Source organism: Podarcis liolepis (genome assembly GCF_965112155.1).
Source record: "Podarcis liolepis genome assembly, chromosome: 3".
NCBI classification, from domain to species: Eukaryota; Metazoa; Chordata; class Lepidosauria; order Squamata; family Lacertidae; genus Podarcis; species Podarcis liolepis.
Window position 1 is genome coordinate 40,484,256 of NC_139557.1, and position 25,409 is coordinate 40,509,664.

A 25,409-nucleotide genomic window follows, 5' to 3' on the forward strand; every position below is an offset into this window, starting at 1 on the left:
AGGGGGAGTTTGCCCTGCACCCCAAGGTCACGCGTGCAGGCAGACTGTGGCTCCCTGCTGGTGGGGAGTGTGCTCCCTCCGGACCTCCCTGCCCACTCCGCAATATCCCTACAGTGGAGAAACAGTCTTCATTGTAATATAACCCCCAACAAATGCCTATCCCTAGATCCAATGCCTTTAAAATGCTGAGATCACACTCTGTACCTAAACAAAGATATTCTGACCTATAAAGTAAACAAAGATACTCTAACCTATGTTCATTGAACTTAGCTAGACAGCTAGGCTATATCTAACAAGGACTCTTAAATCAAATTTACATGTTTTAAAATCACATTTTGGTGGGTGGGAGTATATGCCAAGGATGGGTAGATTTCCTAGGGAAAAAATCCAAAGCTGCCTTTCTTGGCCAATGTCCAAGATATCTCGCAACCCCGATGTTCCCTCATATGTGAAGCATATGCAGTCCACAAAAATCAAACCGCAAACTACAGAATGTGACCTCTACATGGGACAATAGGAAGTTCCACGCTGAGTCAGACCTGTAATCCAGTAAGTTCATCATGATTTCTTGACAGCAGTGATCCTCTACACCATCCTGTTAGAGGAGATGAAAGGCATTCCCCTCTCTGCCAGTAAACAGATTTTGAGTAATCTGCTCCATGAGTAGCTATCCTGATGCGAAGCACAAGCCCAAACCCTTTCCAGATAGGGTGGCATCGAGTACATAGATCTAAGGTGCAATCCATTGAACATTATGGTACTGTAATTAACATAATTAAGGCTGCAATCCTGTACCCACTTACTTTGAAGCAAACTCCATTGAATTAAATGGCACATCTAAGTTGGGCTTGCCACTGTTTTGGCATGTTTATCTTTATTTAGTAGCATTTTTGGTAAATGGTATTTTTCATTTCACTGTTTATGGAAACTGTCCACAGAACCTGATTAGGTGGATAAGAAAGAAAGAAAGAAAGAAAGAAAGAAAGAAAGAAAGAAAGAAAGACAGTCTAGGATTGCCCTGCAAAACATTAGTAGTGAGATAAAATCATGACAGTCCTGGATTTTTTAGTGCCCTTCAGTTTTAGAAGGAAACACTGTATTTGTTTAGGCTTATAGACCACCGGACAGATCAGCCTCTGCATCTGTTTATTTACCTATGAAGGAAGCTTTTGCTGAATCAACAGGATGTATTACTATCCAAATAGAGCAAACTTTGTTTTATCAATTGGGTAAAGTAATTAAATTGTGATGTGCAAATATGTGTTTCTCCTCTTGTTGGGCAGCTTTCAGGGCTATATAGTAACCAGGGCTTTCTTTCTGCTGGAACTCACTGGAACTCAGTTCTGGCACCTCTTAGGTGGGTGCCATTATGAGAGAACGAGGGAGGTGTTCGTGGTGAGTTCTGGCACCCCTTTTTCTAGTAAAGTAGCACTGTTCATAGCCTATATGAATGAGGGGGAAGGAAGCAGAGGGGGGTATCCCTTGTACCTCTACAAAGAGCTTGTGGGTTGGCAGCTTCATGTCTGCCCGCAGTAAGAACTGGGCCTTATGAGTGCTGACCGTGTAATACGTATTTGGAAAAGCTGATACTTTGTTTGGAGACAGCATTGTCAACATTGTCCTAATACCAGACAAAGACCTAAATTCTTGGTGCTTTTAATTTGGTTGCATAAAAATAAAGGGGAGATTCCTCATTTAATTTGTTCCATTATAGTCTGTTTCACCACTGAAATCCTAGCCAGAAAATAAAGGCAATTTAAAGGCCACCAGGCTATAAAATATATTAGTAACTGAGTCATGTAATCAGTTAGTGGCCTGGCATTTTCATGAACATATTCCAGGCAGATGTTTCTACTATGCAACAGATCAGATAAAGTCTGACGTATCACTCTTTCTTAATGAGCTGTTGTGCAATTAAAGCCTAAGAATCTAATACCTAATAAAAAAAGGAGCAGCATGGAAAAAGATGTCTTGTTTCAAAATGTTATGGTCCGCTCAAATGAAGAAATGTACTGATAACAAGGGGAACAAGCACTAAAGACAGTGGATAATAGTCTTTGAAACTGATACCCAATCTATATGTGGTTCTTGTGTGAGATTCTGCATGTGCTCAGAGGATTTCTTGAGCCCTTTGATCTTACCCACGTCATTTCAACCACTGAGAATGCCAAAATTTCAGCAAAGTGCTAACTTGGCCAAGTGAAAGGACTCGCCCTGCCTGGGAGCTGTTTGTTTTCCCCTCAAACCTGGAAATGCAAGGAAAACTTGGAGATGTGCGTAATCTTCAAATGGAAGCATGTGGAGGTGCATCTGGCCCTGTCCTACCTGTGAGCCACCACCTCTTTTACCACACCAGATGACATCCTGTGGGGCTCTGTGTTCAAAGCATATGTAATACCTCCTTTGCATTTTAGAGACTTAAACCTTTATCCAATTGGGGTATCTCTTCCAAATCTGTGCATTGCCTGTGCATTGAAAACCCACGCAGGGCAATTTGCAGTGATAGGCAGAGAAAGGGTTCTCCTTTTTTTATATTAAAAAGCCTAAGTTAGAGATTCCTCCAATGCCTTCCCACTCTGGAAACAACAGCAAGTGGTGTTGGGGGAAATAATCCTGTTTATCTATCAAATTTCACTCAGGATATTGCATAGCTGAATTCAGAATCCTTATAACTGTGGGGAACTTCCAACAAAGAAGCTTATTTGTCTCTGTGTGATCACTTACATGACCTCACGGAGAACCTTGAGTGTAACTTAGCCGTTTCATCATGCAGATCTTCAGTCACCAGCAGTTTGGCGGGGGAAAGCAGCCTTGGTCATAGAAATATAAGCAAGCCTTTTGCACGGTTTCTCCAGCCATATGTATCACCATTAAAAAAATAAATAGTGTATTTTGTTTGTGGGAACTTGCCCTTTGAGTTGATAATGGAAATGGTCATTTTCATTAACTGAGCAATTATAACAGCATTCTCATACGTACTTCCTCTTTGGTTTAGTTGTTTTCAATCTCTGAGTTTAGCCTCAGTCACCTTTGGCCTGTTAGGCCATTCTAAACAGTTTTCTCTTTGAATCTGTTTACATCTTGAAGTCTGCTTTGAATTTACAATTGAATCTGTGCAGACTGTGCTTTCGTCTGCTCAGATTAAAATAATAATGAGAAGAAGCTTTACCTACAACATTTTAAGGCGTACTTTTCTGACAGTTAAATTCCTTCCAACTCTTTTTCTCTCTCTCTAAACAGATTTATTTTAGTAGTACTGAATGCCAGAAATCATCTCAAGGAAGTAATCGTCAGTATCTTAACAAGAAGAAGGGTGAACTAATTTATGCAAGGTATGTTTTGTTTTAAATTATGTTGAAAAAGAACTTACTGGAGGAGCTCATTTTTCAATTTTTTTTTTGAGATGTAAGCAAGCATTATTTGCTGTGGGTTGTTGGGAAAATATTGGTATGATTGTGGTAGCAAAAGTACCAATGTCTCATTACGTGATGGTGGTGATGTGACATCATTTCTGGGCATGTGTCAGGGACTGACAAAGTTCTGACGAGAATGTGGGAGAGGCAATAGGTCAGGGGCTGACCCAAGAGAATTGATACCAAATCCTGTGAGGCAGGAGTCAAGGCAGGGCATAAGAGGAATGGTCAGAGCCATCAGAGATGGGGTTGGGTGTGTAGGATACATCAGAGGAAGAGGCTGTTCAGGTGAGGGACAGGCCAGTTGAATCCCCATCATCCCCTGCTCCTCTATCTCCTAGCACCAGGAGGGGTTTGAAGAGGGAAAAACAATGACGACTTCTCGGACACTCATTGGACTAAACCGATATCCTTGGCCTATTTAATGATGTATTCTTTAAATGATTCAGAGCCATATTTCATGAATAGTGTAGAGATCTTTGAGGGTATATGTCTGCCATTCTTCGTAATTAATTTCTCAAACTCTGCTAAACCTCCTGTTTTCTGGTGCCCACTAAGATACTCCCATAAAAGTGATCTACTCTGGAAATATTCGAACAAAGGTAGATTTCCCCCTCAAAATATGTTAACACGATGTTCTCTCCTAGACATTTAGGCCCCTAGACTAGACCCCATTTATTCTTCTTTTAAACTCAAAACACGTTCTGTCCTAGACATATTTACCCAGGACTAAGACCCATTGAATTCTTCTGACGAGATGTACAGTACAGTATATGAGCCGGTGCTCTTAGATTCAAATTGTTGCTGGTAACAGGAATAAGGTTGCAGTCCAAAGGATACATACATACATGTTTAGACTCGGGCCGCATGTCCCCTAAAAATGAAAAAAGCCAGGGGCATACCTAGGGGCTTGGCCAAGGGCACAGGCACAGGGGACCACAAAAATCATGAAGAAAGAGGGAGAGAGCCTGTGATTGCCAAGAGCGGAAGGGGGCACAGATACAGCTCTTGGCCAAGGGTGCAAGGGAGCCTAGGTATGCCCCTGAAAGAAGCGCAGCATAACTAGGTTGTAGTTTTATACATGAACTCTGAAATAATGAGTTAATACAGTGGCTAAAACTTTGCTGGGGTTACATGTAGAACCCTTTTACAGACTGACTCTCAAACACCTGGGGGGAAAGAAAGCAGCTGTAAAGTAGCTAAAGTTATTGAATGATCAAACTGATAGCTGAGGCTTGACTGGGGGAGCAGACCATAAAAAGAGAAGCTGAGAGGATGGGAGGGCCTTTCGCTCTTTTCCAGGAGCTGCAGGCAGCTGGGAAGGCACCTCATACTGCTTTGAATTAAGAGAGACCTAGAAAGGTCAGGGGCTGTTTCTACTTTATTAATTTCCCGAGATTAAAACAGGAGTTTATTTTTCTTCCATCTTAAGAAAACTCTCACCCTGTTTCCCTTTAGGGTGGTAGTCCTGTCAGAATGAGCATCATTAAACAGTTCAAGGAGGGGGAAAGACCTCGAAGCTTTAAATAAACTAGGAACATAAGCTCATCAGCTTCCCCTAGCAATTTTCTTCTCTCTTTAGCAGCACAATTATATGCACGCCTACTCTGATGTAATACTCACTAGGAATTCATGAGGGATTAGGTGGGGAGGGGACAGAAATTCAATTCAGTTCACATTTAAAAGCAAACCTGTCCAATCTGCGCTTTCTTTGCAAAACAAAACCCAAGGGATTCCTATACAGTGGGTTGATGTTGCCGGCCTTCATGTCCCATTTGTGCATAAAAAAATGCATAGGTAAGTGAAAATAACATACAAAATTTCACTAAATTAGGGGAAATTGCTTTGAAAAAATGTGTGTTGGGGAAAATCCCATACAAAAATATTCATATTAAGTTTTTGATTTGGAAATGTGGAGAACTGATCTTAAGACTGATAAAATGAGGGAAACAGATTCGGCTCCCCGCTCCTGAGTAAATCTGTTTAGGACTGCAGCCTTCATTAACTAGGGTTGCCATATTTTGAAGAGTCAAAAAGAGGATCCACTTTCCGACTTCTGCTTTTAACTATGGATTGCTATGACGACTCTCGCTTTACATACCCATGAAAATGTGGCTGTGTCCTGGAAAAAGAGGACATATGGTAACCCTACTTTTTTTCATTGTTCAGTCTTTCTGTCAGTTTTATCTGGGGTGTAGTCACTAGGACATCACATAGAAGAGAAGTGTCAGCCAGGAAAAGAGGATGAAAAAAACTGGCACAGATTTGCATATAATTCACAGATATATATATATATATATATATATATATATATATATATATATATATATAATTCACAGATATATATATATATATATATATGTGTGTGTGTGTGTGTGTGTGTGAATTCATATAAAAGTGCAATATATGCCACCACAGTGTGGAAGCTTGTGATCAGGTCACCTGTTTGTCTGCTCAGTCAGCTGTCCACGTATGAATTACATAGGAGCAACTTCAAGATTGCTGCTCCCCATCCTATGGTTTCTGTCTTTAAACCAGACTTGAGCCAGGCAGCCATTCAAATGCAGGACCCCTTTCAATACAGAACTATCCTATGAAAGCCCTTCAAAAGACAGGTGCATTGAATGTTCCTGCTCCACTTTTACCAAACCAGACTCCACTAACAACAAAGTAGTCATACCCGGCTCCAGACCATTGATGGTTTCATCCTTTATCAGCTTTCCAAATGCAAACAGACTGAACTAGTCCTTCTATATGTGCCCTCCCCAGCTATATAATGGGCTGAACCTCTTAGTATAGGGCAACCACCACAAACCATATCAGTGTCAGCTGATCATCTCCAGAGTACATTGTAGACTGGCATGTCCAGTGCTCCAAAGGTGGTCTTCTCTACATATGACATTCATCCTCAAAGGGGGAGAATCCTCACAGGACCGGCCTTCAATTGAGTGTTTGTAATGAAGTAATGGCAAATAGAGAAGACACAAGAAGGCGTTTGTAATCTATATGTATTGTTAGCATCCGGTCTCAGGTTTTGAGAAACTTTCATAAAAAAGAAGGGTAAAGAAAGGATTCTGTAAGCATGCAGAAAGCAAAAGGAATGAACCACTAGCTAGGACCAAGAAACAAAAGCATCACAGACATAGATGAGGTTAAGAATAGCTGGGTTACATCATTTATTATACAATGCAGTAGTAGGAAATGGGAGGAAATGAGGCCTTGGGAGAGAGATAAATCACAGCCAGATTTGGTAGGAAATTCCTAGACAAGTAGCTTCTTAGAGAAAGTCTAGGAGAAGTCAGAGTTGTGTTCTGGTTTCAGTTTAAATTTAGGTGAAGAAAGAATAGAAGATAAAATGACAAAAGACATACTGTTAAGTGTGAATACAGCATAAACACAGGCAGGTATTAAGGAACTTAAAATGAAGCAAAAACGATTGCCTCTTAGGTTTTTTAAGTGAAACACAGATACTCGTGTTTCTATCACACTATGGAAGCCATGGCAATGGAAGAGGCACCAACCATTCAAACTCTGTAGACTTTGCCTTAGAAAATGTTAGATGCTTACTTTAATTGCAGAATGAAATTGTGTAAAACAAGAGGGATTATGTGGCTAATTCTGAAATCCATACTATGGGAAACACCTGTATTAGACCACCCAAGTGTGACAAAACAGTGGGCAGCTTTCAAGCTCTCCAGAACTTTTCATCTGGCACATGAAAATTTGTAGTCCAACCATCTCTGGAGGGCACCAGCTTGGTGAAGGCTGGAATAGATGCTAAACGAAGTGGGGGAAGCAGGAAAAGAGCCGCCTGATCTTGAAGCCCATGGGAGTAATTCAGTCTAGTGCTAACCAAGTCTCTCTATCAGCACAAGAATTTCTGCTTGCCTTATGGAAATTTTTCCCCTCTCCTGTCCTTCAGGAGGTTCTTCCAGCCAGTTTAGGGGGACATGAGAAGAGAAGAGCAGGGAAAGCCCTGTTGTGCAATCAGACACCCATGTGCAGGCTTCCATTAGGAGGATCAGTTACTTGAATCTGGCCCATGGAATCTGCACTAAATCATAGTCTAAAACTGGAACGTGGAAAAAGCAAGCAGATGACTGGATTAGGTGCCAGACTTAGGCTGCCATTCTAATCCCACCTACCTGGGAGTAAGGCCCATTAAATCCAATTGGACTTACTTCTAAGCAGACATGGGGCACCTCCAGACTTTGAGGAAGAAATGCAAGCGCATACCAGGCAATTTAGCATTGCACAATTAAAATGGCGTCAACCACTCTGTTGCCATAGTACATTATATCCACTAAAAAAAAGAAACCAAAGTAAAACATTGACTCTTCGCAGTTAAAAAATTGAAGGAGAAAAACACTGAACAAGTTATTAATGGGAATACATATAAACACCCCATAAGCAAGTCAGGTTGGATGTTCATTGTCATATAATTGCCCTACAAACAAATCAGAATGAAACTGTAATAAAAACCAGGCATAGTCCGAAGATACTCGCATTACATAGGATTCCTGCTTAATGTGTGATGGCATGAAGATGTAGTTTGTGTCCCAAGGAAAGAAGCTATTTATCTGAGGAAATAATTTGGACGAATATAAGCAGACAGAAACAGCTTATCTTGATAATGGCTATATATCAAATAACATTAAAGGGTAACTCAGGTATTTGCCTGGCTTTACTTGCCAGTACTTGATCCTCAGATTCACATGTTTACAGTTTCTTCATCATTCTCTGTTTTCTCTGTTTCTCTGTGTGGGAGCCAAAACCAACAACAGAAATGAGTGATCTTACAGAGGACACAATAATTTTCTGTCAAATGTGAAGTACCTGGAAGGATTAGAAAAGGGGAAAGTGTATTTGTCACAATCATTTTCATTTAGAATAATAAGAAAACCTTTTGGCAGTCTGTTACTTATAGAGATATCTAGAAATAACATATATTGAAGCATCTTAGTTCCCTTGACAGCTAATTGCATAAACTATATAAGGTAAAACAAACTAAATACATATGTGTGTTTCTGCACATATATTTACTTAAGGCAAAAACAAAATCGTGGTTTGTATTCCAGATTTTAATTTATCAGGATAGTGAGAAGAGGAACTCATGAAGCTGAAATAAAGCTATCAATGGCTACTAGCCACGATGGTTGCATTTCCCACCCAAACTCAGAGGCCCTATGCCTCCTGCTATATATTTTTATTTCTTTTATTTCTTACCCACCCTTTGGCATAAGGTCCCAGTGTGGGTAACAACAACCATCACAGCCATAACCAAAAAAAAAAAAGAAAGAAAAGTGTAAAATCAGTTCAAAACAGTTCAATATCTATCTGTCTATCTATGTATCTATCATCTATCTATCTATCATCTATCTATCTATCTCTATCTATCTCACAATCTGTCAACTACTTGACGTCTTCCCATATGTATCTGGTTGGCCACAGCACAAAGTAGGACCAGAGTGTGAGTGGGTGCTCTGGGGACAAGATGTGCAGCCTGGGGAGAGTTCCAAGGGTCAGATAGAAAGGACTGAAGGGCCGCATTTACTCCCCAGACTTGAGGTTCCCCACCCATGAAGCACAGCGTCTCTGACAGACGGCAGTTCAGGCTGTGCTTTGATACCTCCAGCATCCCACTGACTGCTGCTCCCAAGAGGGTGCTGGGTGTGATCCCCTTCCTCTGACAGGGCTTGTCTTACGTTCTGACTGTTGACATGACCTGAAATGCTCAGGTCAAGCAGACAGAAAAAGCAAATGGAAAGCAAATGAGTATCCATAATGTGTCTGCAGGAGTACTCCTCATCGACAAGGGGGACTGACAGTTTGAGAATGGTTTGATTGCCCCCAGAGCTTGTGCAATCCTTTGAGTATATTGAAAGATGAAGCAGTGAGAACAAAGCCAGAGCTGCTCCGCTTCTGATAGGTCTAGAGGCTACCACCTCCCTCCCTGCCGAAAGGCATCCGTTGCACCAGCTGGAACCTCACCCCACTTAGCCTGCCCAGAGATAAGGAGTGGTGCTAACCACAAGCCCATGGAACAGGGTGTGTAGTTAGTTACTCCTGCAAGCCAGCTGTGATTTAGACATAGGCACCTGCTGCTTGGGATGGAGAGAATCCAAGTAGTAGCCAATATTCACCCTTCCCTTCAGGGCGATTCCCCTTGACCTAAAGACAGCAAATTCTTGGGATTAATGTTTCAGACTTTTTAGGCATGCGAGTCCCGATTGTAATCAGCAATATCTCTCTTTTCATCAAGCGGAGTATTAATTTCCTAAGAGTTTAACTTCCCAAGTGGCCTAGGTTGAGCACATTGTTAACATTTTGTATTTCAGTATCAGTTTGCAATCAAAGCTCTGGGTTTTCTTCTCCATGCTTTAACTAACACCAGATTTGCACACTGTGCACCGCTAGCCACCCACTTAGAAAGAAAAGGAAACCCAAGACTAAACGGCACTGTTGCCGGGTGTTGACCATAAGCCACTAGTCACTGATGGAAAACTAGGTCAAATGGTGGAGCACCTGACTTGCATACAGAAGGTCCCCGGTTCAATGCCTGGCATATCCAGTTCAAAAGGGTCAGGTAGTAAGATGGTATGAGATGTGCCTGAAATCCTGATGAGCCACGCAGGCACTCAAAGTGGATAATGTTGGGCTAGATCAGAAGTAAAGGTAAAGGGACCCCTGACCATTAGGTCCAGTCGTGGCCAACTCTGGGGTTGTGGTGCTCATCTTGCTTTATTAGCCAAGGGAGCCAGCGTCCGGGTCATGTGGCCAGCATGGCGAACCAGAGCAGCGCACGGAAACACCATTTACCTTCCCACCGGAGCAGTGCCTATTTATCTACTTGCACTTTGACGTGTTTTCGAACTGCTGGGTTGGCAGGAGCAGGGACCGAGCAACAGGAGCTCACCCCGTCATGGGGATTCGAACCGCCGACCTTCTGATCAGCAAGTCCTAGGCTCTGTGGTTTAACCCACAGCGCCATCCGCGTCCCCAGATCAGAAGTAGGAAACCTTTTTCAGTCAGTGGACTATATTCCATTTGGGGAAACTTTCCAGGAACCACATGGCAGTGGTGACACTAGTTTCTACACTCTTACACACACAAATGGACTAGGTGGACACAGAGGAATGGTGGGAGGAACCAGTTGAGAAACCACCAAGGGAAGAAGGCTCAGAGCCCAGGGAGTAGTGGTAGTGGAACAATGATGAGTGGTCAGAGGGAGAAGACTGGAAAGAGGAGGTGTCAGAAGCTTAGGAGGTGACAGGGCTTAGTGAGCAGGAAGAGGCTGTGGCAGAGGGAAGTCCAGAATCAGAATCAGAGGTGGGAGGGTGGGAGGAGGGAGGCCAAGAAGTAGAGGTGAGTCTGGGTGATGAAGAGTCACAGGTGTCTCCTGCTCCTGCTGCAGCAAGCTCCCTGCCTCCTGATCGCTCAGGCCTGATACTCCTGTGCAGAACTTGTTAATAAAGAGTTAATGCCAACTTGCACAGTGTGCTTTACTGCTGACTTGCTCCTGACAACACCTCTCTATGCTGCTGACCAGGCAAGCAAAGGGCATTCTCAGTGTTTAAGAATATATTTCAGCCTAGCAAAAGATGCAAAGCTGGTGAGGGATATTGCCTGGGGAGAAGGGGTATGGCCTTAGGAAAGTCCCGAAGGCCAGACAGAGAGACTTGGAGGGCTGCATTGGACCCCAGCCTTCAGGTTTCCAACCCCAGGCAGATGACTACATAGTGTGACATGCTATAGGAACAAGTCATCTTCCTATGTTAACCTATGGTGGTGGGGTTACGAGAATTGTAGCAATAAGGTGCCACTAATGAAAGCTTCTCCAGCATTTAATCCAAAAGGAACTGAGTTCTGCATCTTCCTGAACAGAGAAGTGTGCCTGCTCGGTGCCAGATGGGTGGCTGCATCTGGCTAGAGCAGCGTTTAATTGTACAGACAGGCAGCTGAGACTGAATGTCCATGATTCACACTCAAGGCCTTCGAGTGAATCCAGAATTTAAACTCAATCACCCTGATTGCAAGACAGCCAAGTGGAATTTGGAAATGCCTAGGCACTCTTCTTCATCGTAAAGGAAAAGGAAAAGGGGGAGGATTTGGTTTTGGCCAGAGTAGCAGTAATAACATTCCATGAACGTGCTTCATACTTGCACCTCGGTTTGGGGATGCTCCTGAACATTATGAACCAAAATGAAGTGTGGCATGGCATATGTTAGCTCTCATTTCCCTCCTCTGAAATCACTACAATTGATTCATTTTTATTTTGCGTATTATGTTTTGTGCATTCCATCTAATGAGGCGGGGGGAGGAAGGTAATCTAAACCACAATTAAAATCTGGGTGGCTCATGGGCTCACTGTTCTTTCATCTATGTGCTCTGTGCATGGGGAAGAGGAAGATGTATCAGAACTTAAAATGATTAAAACTTCATTGCGAAATAAGTACAGAGGCAATTGCAAATCAGTGCTTGCTTGCTGGCATCTGCATAGCAACATGGTGAAGATGAAATCCCCCAGGAGGCAAAATACTAATGGATTTTGTATTATACCTGGGTTCACCTAATCTCCCCTTCTTATGTAAGATGCACTTTTTCGAAAGTGGCTCTATGGCTAGTCCTGCAAGCATAGGAAATGGCTTTATATTGAGCTAATTACTAGCCCTGTGTTATCGCTGTCTGGCAGCCACTATCCATGGTCTCTGGCAGAGGCCCACCTACCTGAGATCCCTTTAACTGGAGATTACAGGGACTGAATTTTCAACCTTCTGCATGAGAAGTATGGTCTGCCCTACCACTCAGTTAGGGTCACCTGTTCCCAGTCAGGATGGTGGCAAATGAAGACACAATTAAGCTGGGCACACACACAACATCCAGCACCTTATTTTTAGTTAAAGTGTGAAAGTTAAGGGCAGCGCTCTCTCTCTCTCTTTAACCAAAACAGTATTTGCTGTCAAGGGAATTATTTCAATTTAAATTGTTTTGGGAACAATGCTACAATCATAGGTTTTGACAAGCTGCATTTCTGAAAAGAGACGTGTTTAATTTACTCTAGAATTTCCCCCCCTGTGAGTTCTATTTCAATGGCCATTGACCACAAAAAAATAACTGACTACATAGGAATAGGAGAATGAGCATTCTAGCAATTAATAACCAATGGAGCCATTTCAAAGACCCATTAAAAGAAAATTGTTAATGAAAAGGACAGGTCCAATGTTGTGTTTGGCTTCAAACACTGCTGTGCTCTATTTACAGGGTTCAGAAAACAGGTCTGTGACCTAAATTATCCTATTGAATGCATCTGCTGTATATGTTCTGTTGTAAGGCAATCATAAAGACATTATGTTCTTTCCATTTCCTTCAAAATCACATTGTACTAAATAAGAACCCTAGATAGCTTTCTGTCTCTGGTGAGAAGCAGTAAGTCACCTTTTAAGCTGTCAAGCAGAAGTGTTTGAAAACAATAAAAGCAGGAAGGACACCACTGAGAAACAGTTACGATTCCAGTTCAGCCCTGCTCTCACCAAATACTTTTAAACATTGGAGTGCTAGGGAGATCAGATTTACTCAATATTTATCAAATAAATCATTTCACCAGACACAGAACACTGGAGTCTTATTCACCATCCAATTTTTGCTATAGAATTGTATGATATATTGTTGCCATTAAATTGGCATTGGATGAACTGTCTGTATGCTTTCCCAAGACTTCTGGAACGGGGGAAAAGACCACCCCAATTTGTTCTAAATCATGCCTACATAAATCTATCTAAGAACAAGTGTGAGTACAGTTTGTACCAGTGCAAAGATACCCAATGACACAACCTCACGGGACTTCCTATATCTTCCAAAGCCAAACACGTAGCTGTCAATTTAACACGATCCTGTGCATGTATGCTCATTAAAGAAGAGTGTGTGTGTATAGAATCACACCCCAAGTACAGTGGTACCTTGGTTCTCGAATGTAATCCATTCTAGAAGCCCATTTGGCTTCCAAACGTTCAAAAACTGAGGCGTGGCTTCCCATTGGTTGCAAGAGCTTCTTTCATTCAACAGAAGCCGCATCGCATGTTCGGGTTCTGAAAAATGTTCGAAAATGGAAGCATTTACTCCCAGGTTTTTGGTGTTTGAGAACTGAAACATACAACAATGGAGGCACTCAGGAACCGAGGTACCACTGTATCTCAGAACTCGGAAAAGTAGCTGTGTTTTGGTTCAGATATTGTTTCCGGAAGTGCCGACCAGTAGATCCCGAGTTGTGTGGCCCCAGAAGTGGATTCTGAAAATCCTTTCAATACACCTTAAGGGTGCAGCTCAGATAGAGGGACTATGGCAGGGCAGGTTGGAGGGCTGTGTACGACAGGGCAAGGATGACTTGTCAAAGGCAGATTGCATTTAGATTTCCCTTGTGCTGTTCTTTCCTGTTACTGAGATCTGTAACAATAAATGTGGATCTAATTTGATCAATAGTTCTGTGCCTTGCCTCTTTCCCATTCCAGAAGGCGGAAAAAAGGGAATCCCAGCTATCTGTGTTTTCATCCTCTGTCCTATCAGCACTAGTACAAATGTAACGCGCACGCGCGCACACACACACACACACAAATCTTAATGGATTAGGTACAAAATGTTCCTTCAGAAAAGAATGAGAAGAAGCCAGAAACAGAGGAAGAATGTATGGAAAGTAGTCAAGGGGAGAAAAGAGAGGGAAATTTAATTTAAAAACCAAAGGTACCATGATAGAACAATATAAACTACTTGGCACTGAAGGATCTGGAACATACATGTATACTGTGGGGGTAAAAACAACAACACAATGGAGCATTTTTGGGATGCAAATCCAACAAAATTTGAGGAGGGGGGTTCTTGTTTTTGAGGGAAATATACTCAATTTCCCCCTGCTGTGAATTCTTCATAAGCTATTGAACTATCAGACAATAGTAGTAGGGGCACTTTCAAATGACTCACAGATATACATTTCTGACCTATGAGTCAGCTATTTGTTACTGGAATAAGTATTGATTCTGTGCCTAGCTGGGTTTTAGGAAGCCACTTACAATTCATTAGAACAGATATCATTGCTCTGTTTATGGGTCATCATGGTTTTTCACTTGGAAAAAAAATTATCCCCCAAGTGAAGACTCTGATTAGGTCAAGGAATTGGAGTAGAATCTGTTCCCTTGACTTCAGCTGATCCAGCCACATTCTTGAGATTCAGCAACCTTTAATTGTTATTTTCAAAAAAGCATTTCGTACTTGTATTTCTCATGACTGGCTGCGTAACAAGTTCTTGTGCATTCTTTCCAATAGGTTATTATCAATCTCTGGGACCAGGCACATTCGTTCTCTCCACGGTTGAGTGAGCCTTGGTTGGAACATTGGCTAAAGGTTACAAAATCACTGCTTTAGTATAACATCTTTGAGGAATTAAGGTCGCTTTCATGGATTTGTCAGCTGCCCTGGTTTTCTGCCTGTTTCTTTCATGTGACCAAACAAAGGTGTCTTCAGAAAGTTCTTGTTTTTAAGCGGTAACCACATGAAACAAACGTTTGGGACAAATTGTCCACTCAATTCATGTGTCCAAAAGATGAAATTTCATTTCATTGCCCATGCACTCCAGTCAGAATGGTGTGGGAGAAAGAAGATATAATAGCCTCCTTACACTGTAGTGTAGACTTAATATGCTTGTAGAAGTGATTGTGGTGAATTCATTGGGGGGGTTTTCAAGCAAAACATGGAGTGCACCTTTAGAAGGTTCTACACAGTCTCATGAGCAGCACCAGGTGATTACAACCAGCCCTTTACTTTTATTGTTACTGGTCATGATGGCATATATATTACCTCCAGTGTCGAAGAGGGTATGCCAGTCGCTGAGAGTCACGAGTAGAAGATCCAGGAGTGGCTCATCCGGTGGGACAGAGCTGCAGCAGTAGCCTTCTAGCAAGAGCATCACTGCCAATTACTGGGAGAGGCAAAGTGGCAGTGAGGTTGGAGCTGTATGGGTGCTGCAGCTCTACCCACTAGGCAAGCTGTTCCTGTGTTGCCCTCATGTCCTGCTGGTGGTCTTCCTAAAACAGTGGTGGGAGTCTCAGGGCTGGAGACCAAATCTAATCCCTCCCCACCTCAGGCCTTGCTATTTGACCCTTGGAACTCTCCCAAGGTCACATTTGCCTGTCTGGAATGTGTCCACTTGCTTGACTGGATGGAAAATAGAGAGGGGTGCATGAGTGTGCATTGCAACTACATTACTGTATAAAGATTTTTTTTTTAAAAAAATGTTCCATACAGTTTTGCTTCTGGTCCCACCTGCCATTGTCATGTGGCCTCCAAAAGATTGCTCAGAAGGGGCAACCCAGCTAGATGGACAGCATAATAATAATAATAATAATAATAATAATAATAATAATAAATATTATAATAATATTGTGGCAATCTGACTGAACATAAAAAGAGCTTGCTAGATCAGGCCAAGGACCCATCTAGTCCAGAATCCTGTTCTCACAGTGCCCAACCGTATGCCTGTACGAAAGCAGCGAGCAGAACATGAGCACTACAGCACTCTCCCCTCCTGTGGTTTCCAGCAACCAGTATTCAGGGACGCGGGTGGCGCTTTGGTCTAAACCACTGAGCCTCTTGGGCTTGCCGATCAGAAGGTCAGTAGTTCAAATTCGCACAACCAGGTGAGCTCCCGTTGCTCTTTCCCAGCTCCTGCCAACCTAGCAGTTCAAAAGCATGCCAGTGCAAGTAGATAAATAGGTACCGCTGTGGCGGGAAGGTAAATGGCGTTTCCGTGCGCACTGGCTTCTGTCACGGTGTTCTGTTGCGCCAGAAGCGGTTTAGTCATGCTGGCCACATGACCTGGAAAGCTGTCTGTGGACAAATGCCGGCTCCCTCGGCCTGAAAACGAGATGAGCACTGCAACCCCATAGTAGCCTTTGACTGGACTTAACCGTCCAGGGGTCCTTTACCTTTTTTTACCTATTCAGAAGCATTGCTGCCTCCGACTGTGGCCATACAGCATTAGCCATGACGGCTGGTAGCCTTTGGTGGTCCTCTCCTCCATGGATTTGTCAAATCCTCTTCTAAAGCCATCCAAGCTGGTGGCCATCACCGCCTCTTGGTGAAGCAAGTTCCAAAGTTTGACTGTGCTGTACTTTCTCAAAGAAAGAAGAAATACTTTCTGAAATGGTTCAGGACCCCTGTCCTCACCCATGTGGGAACAGAATTCTAAACAAGATCCAGCACTGGAAGCCTTTACTCCTTGCTGGAGAAGACAACTATTGTGAAACTCCTTTGCTCATGACATCTCTGCCCCCTTTTCATATAATCCAAGCCTTATGTTTCTGGATGAGAACAGTTACGTGGAAAGCCAACACATCCCCTCGACAGCAAATGAATCATGTTCCTTCCAGACTCACTAGGTGGCAGTCTTCACAGGGCTAAGAAAGCGCCTTACAACATAAAGGGAATCCGTAACCAACCAGGAGGCAGACAAGAGTCTTTGCCGAACAATCTTTATATTATAGTGGATAGCTCCAATTTCCAATATAAATCCCAACACTTGGAACATTGCGCAGATACTCTGCTTCATCAGCAACTTTCAAGTTTCTACAGTCTTCCAAATGAACACTTTTCACCACAATCCCTCATTCCTCCAAGAAAACATTCAACACTGTTTCTTCCAGCACACTAGTATCTACAAAACATGCCTAGTTTGGAGGAGGAAAATTTATGGGGAATTACTTGGGAGACTCTAATGGCAATGCATACTGTCAGGGGTTTAGGAGCAGAGGCAAGGGCAAGGGAGGAAACAGAGAGCGAAGGGGAGGAGGCAGAAGAAAAGATGAGTGATGACGACGACCCGAGATCTCCGAGTCTTTCCAGTGAATCAGAGGATTCACAGAAAGGAGCACCAGTGGCCAGGGCAAGGGGGGAGTCAAGGGGGGCACCCCAGGAAGATAGAGCCAGAGGGGACTCAGAGGAGAGCAGTTGGAAATCGGGACCAGCGTCACCGCCAGAGAGCAGGGAAGAGGAAGGGAGCCAGGGGGCAAGCGCCGGCAGCTCACAACAGGAGGGAGGGCACGAGTCAGGAGTGGCCACACCTCCATCGGGGAGCGAAGAAACGGTTAAGCGGAAAGTGGAAGGTTGGGCGCGCGCGCCAAGTTCAAATGCAGAGGAAGGCGGCGCAGTAAGCAGCCCGGAAAGGGAGCCAGGTCCTAAAGCCCGGCGCAAGGAGACAGGAGGGTCCGGGGGGTCAGCGTCAGAAGAATCCCGGAAGGAAGAGACCCCGGGGGGTAGAGGGACCCAGAGGAGGACAGTCAGGCGGAAAAGGTGGAGCCGGGCTAGGATATTAAGTTGGTGCACACGGGGCGGAGACTCAGACGGAGCTTCGCCGATCTAGCTACTAGACGTAGAGTTGCACGCAGCAGCTTGAGAATGGAAACTGTAACTCAATAAAGACTTTTACTTAATGATCGCTGGCTAGCGTGATCCTCTGTGAGCTAGGATCTTCAAGCAGCTCTGACACATACATTGGACTTTTTTGTTTTAAAATTAATACAGTTTTTATTACGCTTGTGTAAGCATTAAAAGAAAAAAAAGCAGAAGCTTCCATTCTGCCTGTTGTGAAACATGATATCTCTTTGGATAAGGCTGGTAACATTTGCTCTTGTGTTCTTAAGAATAATAGAATTGTGGAGTTGGAAGTGACCATGAGGCTCATCTAGTCCAATCCCCTGCAATTCAGAATCTCAGCTAAAGCATCCAGGACAGATGGTAATCCAACCTCTGCTTAAAAACCTACAATGAAGGTGAGTCCACCACCTTCTAAGGGACTCTATCCCACTGTCAAACAGCTCTTCCGTCAGAAAGTTCTCCCTGACTTACAAACTAAACTAAACCGTGTGTATGCACAGGGACATGAATAGCTGTGTGTATGCCAAGAATGGAAATACGTAGCGGAGGCCGAGGAGGAGTGATGAGAGGGGAGAGAAAACACAGCCCCCGGAGATGTTCCCTCAAGCTCCACCTACTAGTGTGGATTCCTGGCAGTGGAATAGCATTGTGTATTATGTTTGAAAATGGGGGGAATATGTGAAAGCTAACTTGCCAAACACAAACACAGAAAATTCAGGTCTGAATTATGCATTTGCAGTATAAAGACTCGCATCTGGAAGTACTCCATATCTCGGTGAAATGACCTTGCGGATGGCAGCATACACCCAGTCTCGTACTAGTTGCTCATCATGCATAGTGCTTATCAGAGAATAAAAGGTTTTGGAGTTCTATGAGACAACTCTCAAACTCCCCCCTGCCCTGCAAATCTTATATATCTTTGCTCATGGTGTGTGGGTATCTATGCGAGAGAGAGTTTGATTTAAAAAGAGGGGGGGGGAGAGAAGCACCAGAAAAATCAAGAGGCCTTTAAGGAAAATAATTTACAGCTGCTGACAACTCTGTGAGATTAGCTTATCCTCAACAAGTGAGAAATTTTCCAAACATTATCAGAATGAAAGAAGCTGTGAAATAGCAGCCTTGTGTTTTCTGTAACATTAGCTAAACAGAGGCTGGCATGTTCACATTCTGTTGGGTGCTCCTTCTTTCCTAATTAATCAATCATGTTTCAACAGTTTGGACAGAAATTCTGGCTTTGCTTCTCTACTATAGGAAGCATGAGCTTGTGGCAGACACTAGAAGGCAGGGAGCCCCTAAGAAAGGCTCCTCCTCCCAAGGTGTGCTTTCTACTTGGCAATGTTAAAGCTTTAACAGCCAGTCCAGCTGGATTCTATCTATAGCAGGGATGGGGAACTTGTGGGCCTTCAGATGTTGTTGGACTGCAACTCCCATCAGCCCCAGCCAGCATGGCCAACGGTCAGAAATGATGGAGGCTCATAGCAGCACCATCTGGAGGGTACCACACTGACTACCCCTGATTTATCTGAACATAAACGCAAATATGTTTATTGCTTTGAAGCTCAGCACCTGCCTCTTTCTTCAGCAGGCAAAGATATAGGCATTGATACAGATGCATGCACACACTTTAGTTATACTCATCAGCATGTGGCTACGTTTTGAGAATATACATGTCTGCTCACTAGAACAGAGAGTTAATCTGAATACTTGGTCATACTATTTAAGTTTGCTCTGAAACTGTTTATCTGCTTCATTGCAGTAGCAACAGAACATCTTGATCCACAGTAATTAATTGCTGCAATGAATATTTGGGGTGGGTTTTTTTGGCTTCAGAAACTCTCTTCTTCAACTAAAACCATGGTTCCTTGTCAGTGAATAATTGCTCTCATATGTTATTATGGAAACAAGGCTCTTCTTCAAAGGCCGCATGAGTGTTCCACAGAAGCATGAAAGATCACCAGAGTTGAGCATTACCTTGTGCTCTGTTGATGACATACCAGCATTTCAGCGAACAGCTTATTCTTTCTCTCTTTTTCTTCTTCATTAATGTCATCTCTTTGGCCCTGCCTTCCCTAAGCCTCTCCTGCTTGGCCTTCGCATATTTATGTACCGGAGGACATTTTGGGGAAAGAATGCCGGGGATGTGCAGTGTGCTCGGAACAAATCCAGAGAAACTGAAAAAGGGAAAGGTTCAGTCAAGTCATCTGTCTACAAGAGGCAGGTTGTTCTGGATGATGCAGAAAGGAACTTCATTGAGAACACATGTCTTGTCAAAATACATGTGATGGGGTGGGAAGGACTGAATGCAGGCACTCCACAAAAGGGCAAGTCATGGCAGGCAAACTGCAGGGATCATCTAAGGAACAAAGGATACCGGGAAAGAGAAAACATGAGGTATGCACATGTATTAGGGTGGGATATTCCACTAGTGCCGTTGTGTTTGAGGAGCTTCCAAATGAATTACAGGTGGGCCAGTAGTATACATCTGAAGAGAGGAATCTGATGCAAGCAAACGGGTATCTGACTGTTTAGTCTTTCCATTAACCTGGACTGCCTGTTTTGTCACTTTGGACATAAATAAGATAATGATATTTGAAAGTTAAGGCTGTCTTCACAAGTGAGGTTTAAATATTCAGCAACTTTGATTTCTGCTGCTCCAGAGGGTGCCACTCAAGCCAATGGAATGAAATTACAAAAGAAAGGATTTAGCCCAGCTATTGCTAACCTGGTGCCTTCCAGATGTTTTGGACTACAGCTCCCATAAGCCCCCACCAGCACAGCATCTGGAGGCTGCCAGGCTGGCAAACGTTGATTTGGATTAAACATTAGGAGGAACTTCCTGATAGTACAAGCTGTTCAATGGTTGAACATTCTGCCTCAGAAATTGGTGGGTTGTCCTTCATTAGAGCAATAGGTGGATCATCACCAGATGCTGTGCTAGTGGATTTCCCACATCAGAAGGTTCAACGGAGAGAAAGTCCAGTAGCATTCACTGGTAGATCTCTGGCTGATTTGCAGTAGATTGCTAAGAGTTTCTGATAACAAATAGTAAGGGGGGAAAGTTTCCCATCTCAATTAGGCTGCTGAAATGACATCTCCACCCTGTTTTTAAAGCACATGACTTCCCTCAAAGAACCCTGGGAACTGTAGCTTACCCCCAGAGAGCTACAATTCCCAGCACTCTTAACAAACTACAGTTCCCAGGATTTGTTTGTGCTTTAAATGCACAGTGTGGATGTGATGGACATTTGATTGCAAGGACTCTGGACTCTGTTCAGCTACAATACTGAAAACAAGTTCTGAGGCTCAGAATGTGCTCAGATACACCCTGTTCTTTAATGCTAACTGTAAGTTAGGATTTCACTTACAGCTAAGTTTGGTAGACTCTGGGGTTCTAGATCTGATGAGCCTACAGTTTGTGCACTCCTGAACCACATGACCTTTGAAGTGCTGTGCTGTGGATTTATAATCGGTGAGCTCTTAGGTTGATGCATAATTGTTGCACAGGCAGGAGAATGCCTATACGCCTCTTTGGGAGTGAAAACAAACAAGATGGACACTATTTTTGCTGAATACAAAGAAACTAGAGGAAGCACAGGGTGGTTTTTGTTTATTAGCACATGGAAACGAAATGTAGCATTTTTAACTGAGTCAGTGTTGCCACCATAATCTTTTTCTTCTTTTTCTAAAACCATAAAAGTCAGCACATTTTAGGAGCACGAGCAGGGAGGCCATAGAATATAATTATTTGTTATATTATTTTATGTAAATATTTGTAGAGTGTAATGTTGCGTGAAATTTGACTGAGACAGAGTAACCTAATAACTGTTCGTCTGCATTTCTTGGTTAAAAAGTAGACCTATGCCAACACTCAAAATGTAATATGCAAACTGGGTCAACCATATTTGGAGGATGGCGGCATACTGTGAAGTCCTGATTTCAACCTGCTGCTGCCTTTTGGTTACAGTGGTACTTCGGGTTACAGACGCTTCAGGTTACAGACTTCGTTAACCCAGAAATAGTACCTCGGGTTAAGAACTTTGCTTCAGGACGAGAACAGAAATTGTGCAGCAGCAGTGGCAGGTGGCCCCATTAGCTAAGGTTAATGGGGTTAGCTAAGGCTAACATGTTAAGAACAGTTTCAGCTTAAGAACGGACCTCCAGAACGAATTAAGTTCTTAACCCGAGGTACCACTGTGCAGTGAATATGGTAGGAGTGTCTTTCAGTTCAAACCAAGTTTTTTTGAGTGTGAATAGACTGCTTCTCATTTGTTGTGTATGGTAGTCATTGTTTGAAAACTAGTTTTAACTTGCTTATATGAATATGTCTGTTTGTGGCCAAAACCACAAATATATTAACCAACAGAAACTGGGCTTTTGGAATATCAGAAAACAGAAAACATCCTGTTAGCCACTCAAATTGGGCAGTTAAACTGTCCAAGGAAGAGAACAAATGCCCATTTTGCTCCTGACTTATATTCATGGACTTTGCTCAGCATCCCCTGCCTTCCTGCTAACTGTTTCTCTTTATCAGTACCAAACCCATTTAACAGCAGTGATAATAGACACATGGGATTCATTAAATGAGTAATACACTTCGCTTATGTGCCATTTCAGCCCTTTGGGAGGTCTATTTTTCATTCCTGGGAAGGACTTCCTTTATTGGATAGGATTTCTCCATATCTAAAGAACACCACCACATTATTTGAATTTATCGGAACACACGAGTATTGCCACTAGAACAATTTCCATTTTCAAGTTCCTTCAACTCAAGAGGTGGCTGAAATGCATTGAAATGAACAAACATGACCACCCAGCAAGACAGTGACAGTCTTCATCCAGTAACTCTTAGGTAACGTATAGGGTACAGTCATAGATAAGGACAATGACCCTCTAGATATAGATAAGGGCAAGCTTATTGGCTGCATGATGGAAGCCCATCTCTTTAATCAATTGTTGTTGTTGTTTAGTCATTTAGTCGTGTCCGACTCTTTGTGACCCCATGGACCAGAGCACGCCAGGCACTCCTGTCTTCCACTGCCTCCCGCAGTTTGGTCAGACTCATGTTTGTAGCTTCGAGAACACCGTCCAACCATCTTGTCTTCTGTTGTCCCCTTCGCCTTGTGCCCTCCATCTTTCCCAACATCAGGGTGTTTAATCAATACACGACAGCAAATGATTTGTTGTTTGCACCTATGTCACAGCTCAGGGCCGCAATAACTCAATGGCTGCCCCTGTTCTCCACACACCCACCACACCACACTATTGGTAAGGAGAAGTCAACCAGATATAGCTTCCTATGAGCATCTGGTTGAGCACTGACCAGATGATTCATCTGGCTCTTCTTAGTTCTTTTGCTAGAATGTCAGATAAGGCACTGCATAATATACAGTTGATTGATGTTCCTCTATTTTCTCAAATTGCAGCACTTCAGTATGAAATGCAACTTACAGCTGTCCTATGAGGGGGGAAATGAACATGGAAACACACTCTCCTAATGGCAAGAGGAAGCATAGTTCCTCTGAAGTGAACTGCATTGATTTCAGTGAGGCCTATTTTCACATAAATTTGTTTAGGATTCTGCCTACTAAAAGACTGCAAATAGTTAAAAACCATGTAGTTATGTCACATGCTAATTTCTGCTGTTCCCATGAAACCTGTAGCAAAATAAATGTACAAAGCCAAAGTAGAAGGCATGGTTTTTCCAACATACCAGGTCCCTGAAAGTGAGACGTTGGTTCTTATTCTGCTATAGAAACTGCTGACCCTCTTGTCAGCAACTCATAGGTTCATTGGCAGACACTTTTGAGAAGGCTGTGAAGTCCAAGTACACAAAGCTTCTTGCCAGTTGGCTATTTTTCCAGCATCACCCTTCCCTATATCTCTCCTGCCTTTCTCTTCCTTCCTGCTGTTGCTTGCAATATGAAGGTGTGTTGAAGAACGATAGAATGTGAGGACATGATTTACCAGCAAGATGTTAGCAACAACCATGTGTATCCCCTGTTTCACACAGGCTTTGCATGAAATCTTTGGAGTAACTTGAGGAAGAATCTTGTATCTGGAGTTCGAGAAAGAGTTGTATAATGTCTGGACCTCAGTGTCTCTCGGTTGTTGATTCATACTGAAGGCATGACAGCTGGAGAAAAGGTTGCTCCATTGCATTTTAGATGTCAGAACAGATCAGTTTGAGCTTGTGGGTAGATTTATTCCTGCTAGATGTAGTTACGTCAAGCAATAATGCACAAATTATCGATAGCATTGTTTGTTTCTATCCTGCTTTTTCTCCCAAACAAACCCAGGGTATTACATGAATACAATTAAAACAAAATAAAATACATTAATCATTTAAAAATGTTAAGAACATCTAAAAATATGTAGTGCTTGTATGTTCTGCAGAACATTATTGCCCCAAGCAATCTCAGATATATCCAAGACATGTAATACATTGACTACAGTCTCCTCTCAGGGAGCTTGCATGCTCACACATTCATGCTAAGCCATGATTTGGCTTCATGTGACATCTGAATCAGGTCACAGCCAAAGAATCTTCCTCTAGATGAAAAATTTCTCCTCACAGTTGAAAGAAACTGGCGCTGTGTGCATCACTTCAGATGCTTAAAACCTTTCTATTTTTGCAGGTTTTCTCAGAAGGAGTTATCCAAAGGCAGTATTTGTGTTGGCAATTTTTGAGCACTGCATTTTATCTATTTTATTTTCTTCTACGTTTATGATGTTGTTCAAAGCTTAGTGGTTAAAAAATATTTCTAATAAATAATATTCCGGGGTGTGGGGAATAGGCTCTGGAGATGCATGCCTGTATTTCTTTTGCTTCTTTTCTTTAAGCCCCAGGCTGAAACAAAAATGTTGATCGTTATCTATTTTATAATTTTATGATATCCACTTGCTTTTAATGCCAATTTTACTGGTACCTTCTTACAAATATTTTATACTGTTTTATGTAAACTGCTTAGAGGCTGCTTTTTTATTTATTAAGTGGTATATCAATCATGCTAAATGAAAGAAAGAAATGGCCAGTGTTTTCAAATGCACTCTTCATGGGGAATATATACACTTATACAGGGTGAATCTTTTAAAAGAGGCCCTGTGGAACGTGTGTACTCTGTATCCACGGAGCCTCTTTTAAAGGACTCTCCCTGTACATACATTGTGCGCCCCCCCCCCACATTACATAGGTAGCTCAACTGGTGGGAAAGAGAATTCTCATAGTGTGGTTCTTTCTTCTTTCCACTGTAATACATAAGTATACTAGAGTAATAGGGAGTAACCAGGAGCGGAATACCACAGGTGATACAATTCAGCAATGATGGTCAATGACTGGCTTTCTGTGAATGCTGTTTTCCATCCCACTGGTTACAGCTGACATGTAAATGATTGTGGAAGGAGTGACCACACTGCTTCGTTCCACCACTAATAGCTGTTGTACCACTTGAACCTACTACTCACATCTTCAATGGTAGTTATTAGCTAATAACTACACTGCTGGAATTCCTGCAGTGCTGTAATTACCTCAAAACCAGCAGATGCGGCTGACATTACTTTCTCTTTTTCTTAATGCTCATA

The 25,409-nt window shown here is 42.7% G+C and overlaps 1 protein-coding gene across 2 annotated transcripts in view; it reads left to right on the forward strand.

The window, feature by feature from the left end:
• The window catches only part of LOC310704211 (uncharacterized protein), a 253,324-nt gene that overhangs the window by 210,340 nt on the left and 17,575 nt on the right, over positions 1–25,409 (forward strand). For both annotated transcript variants that reach the window (XR_014524631.1, XM_083497404.1), the window contains one exon: positions 3,241–3,332. Coding sequence is in view for 1 of the 2 variants with exons in the window: in XM_083497404.1 (XP_083353530.1) it covers positions 3,241–3,332 (92 nt within the window). In the remaining variant the exon portion in view is untranslated. The remainder of the gene's footprint in view (positions 1–3,240; positions 3,333–25,409) is intronic.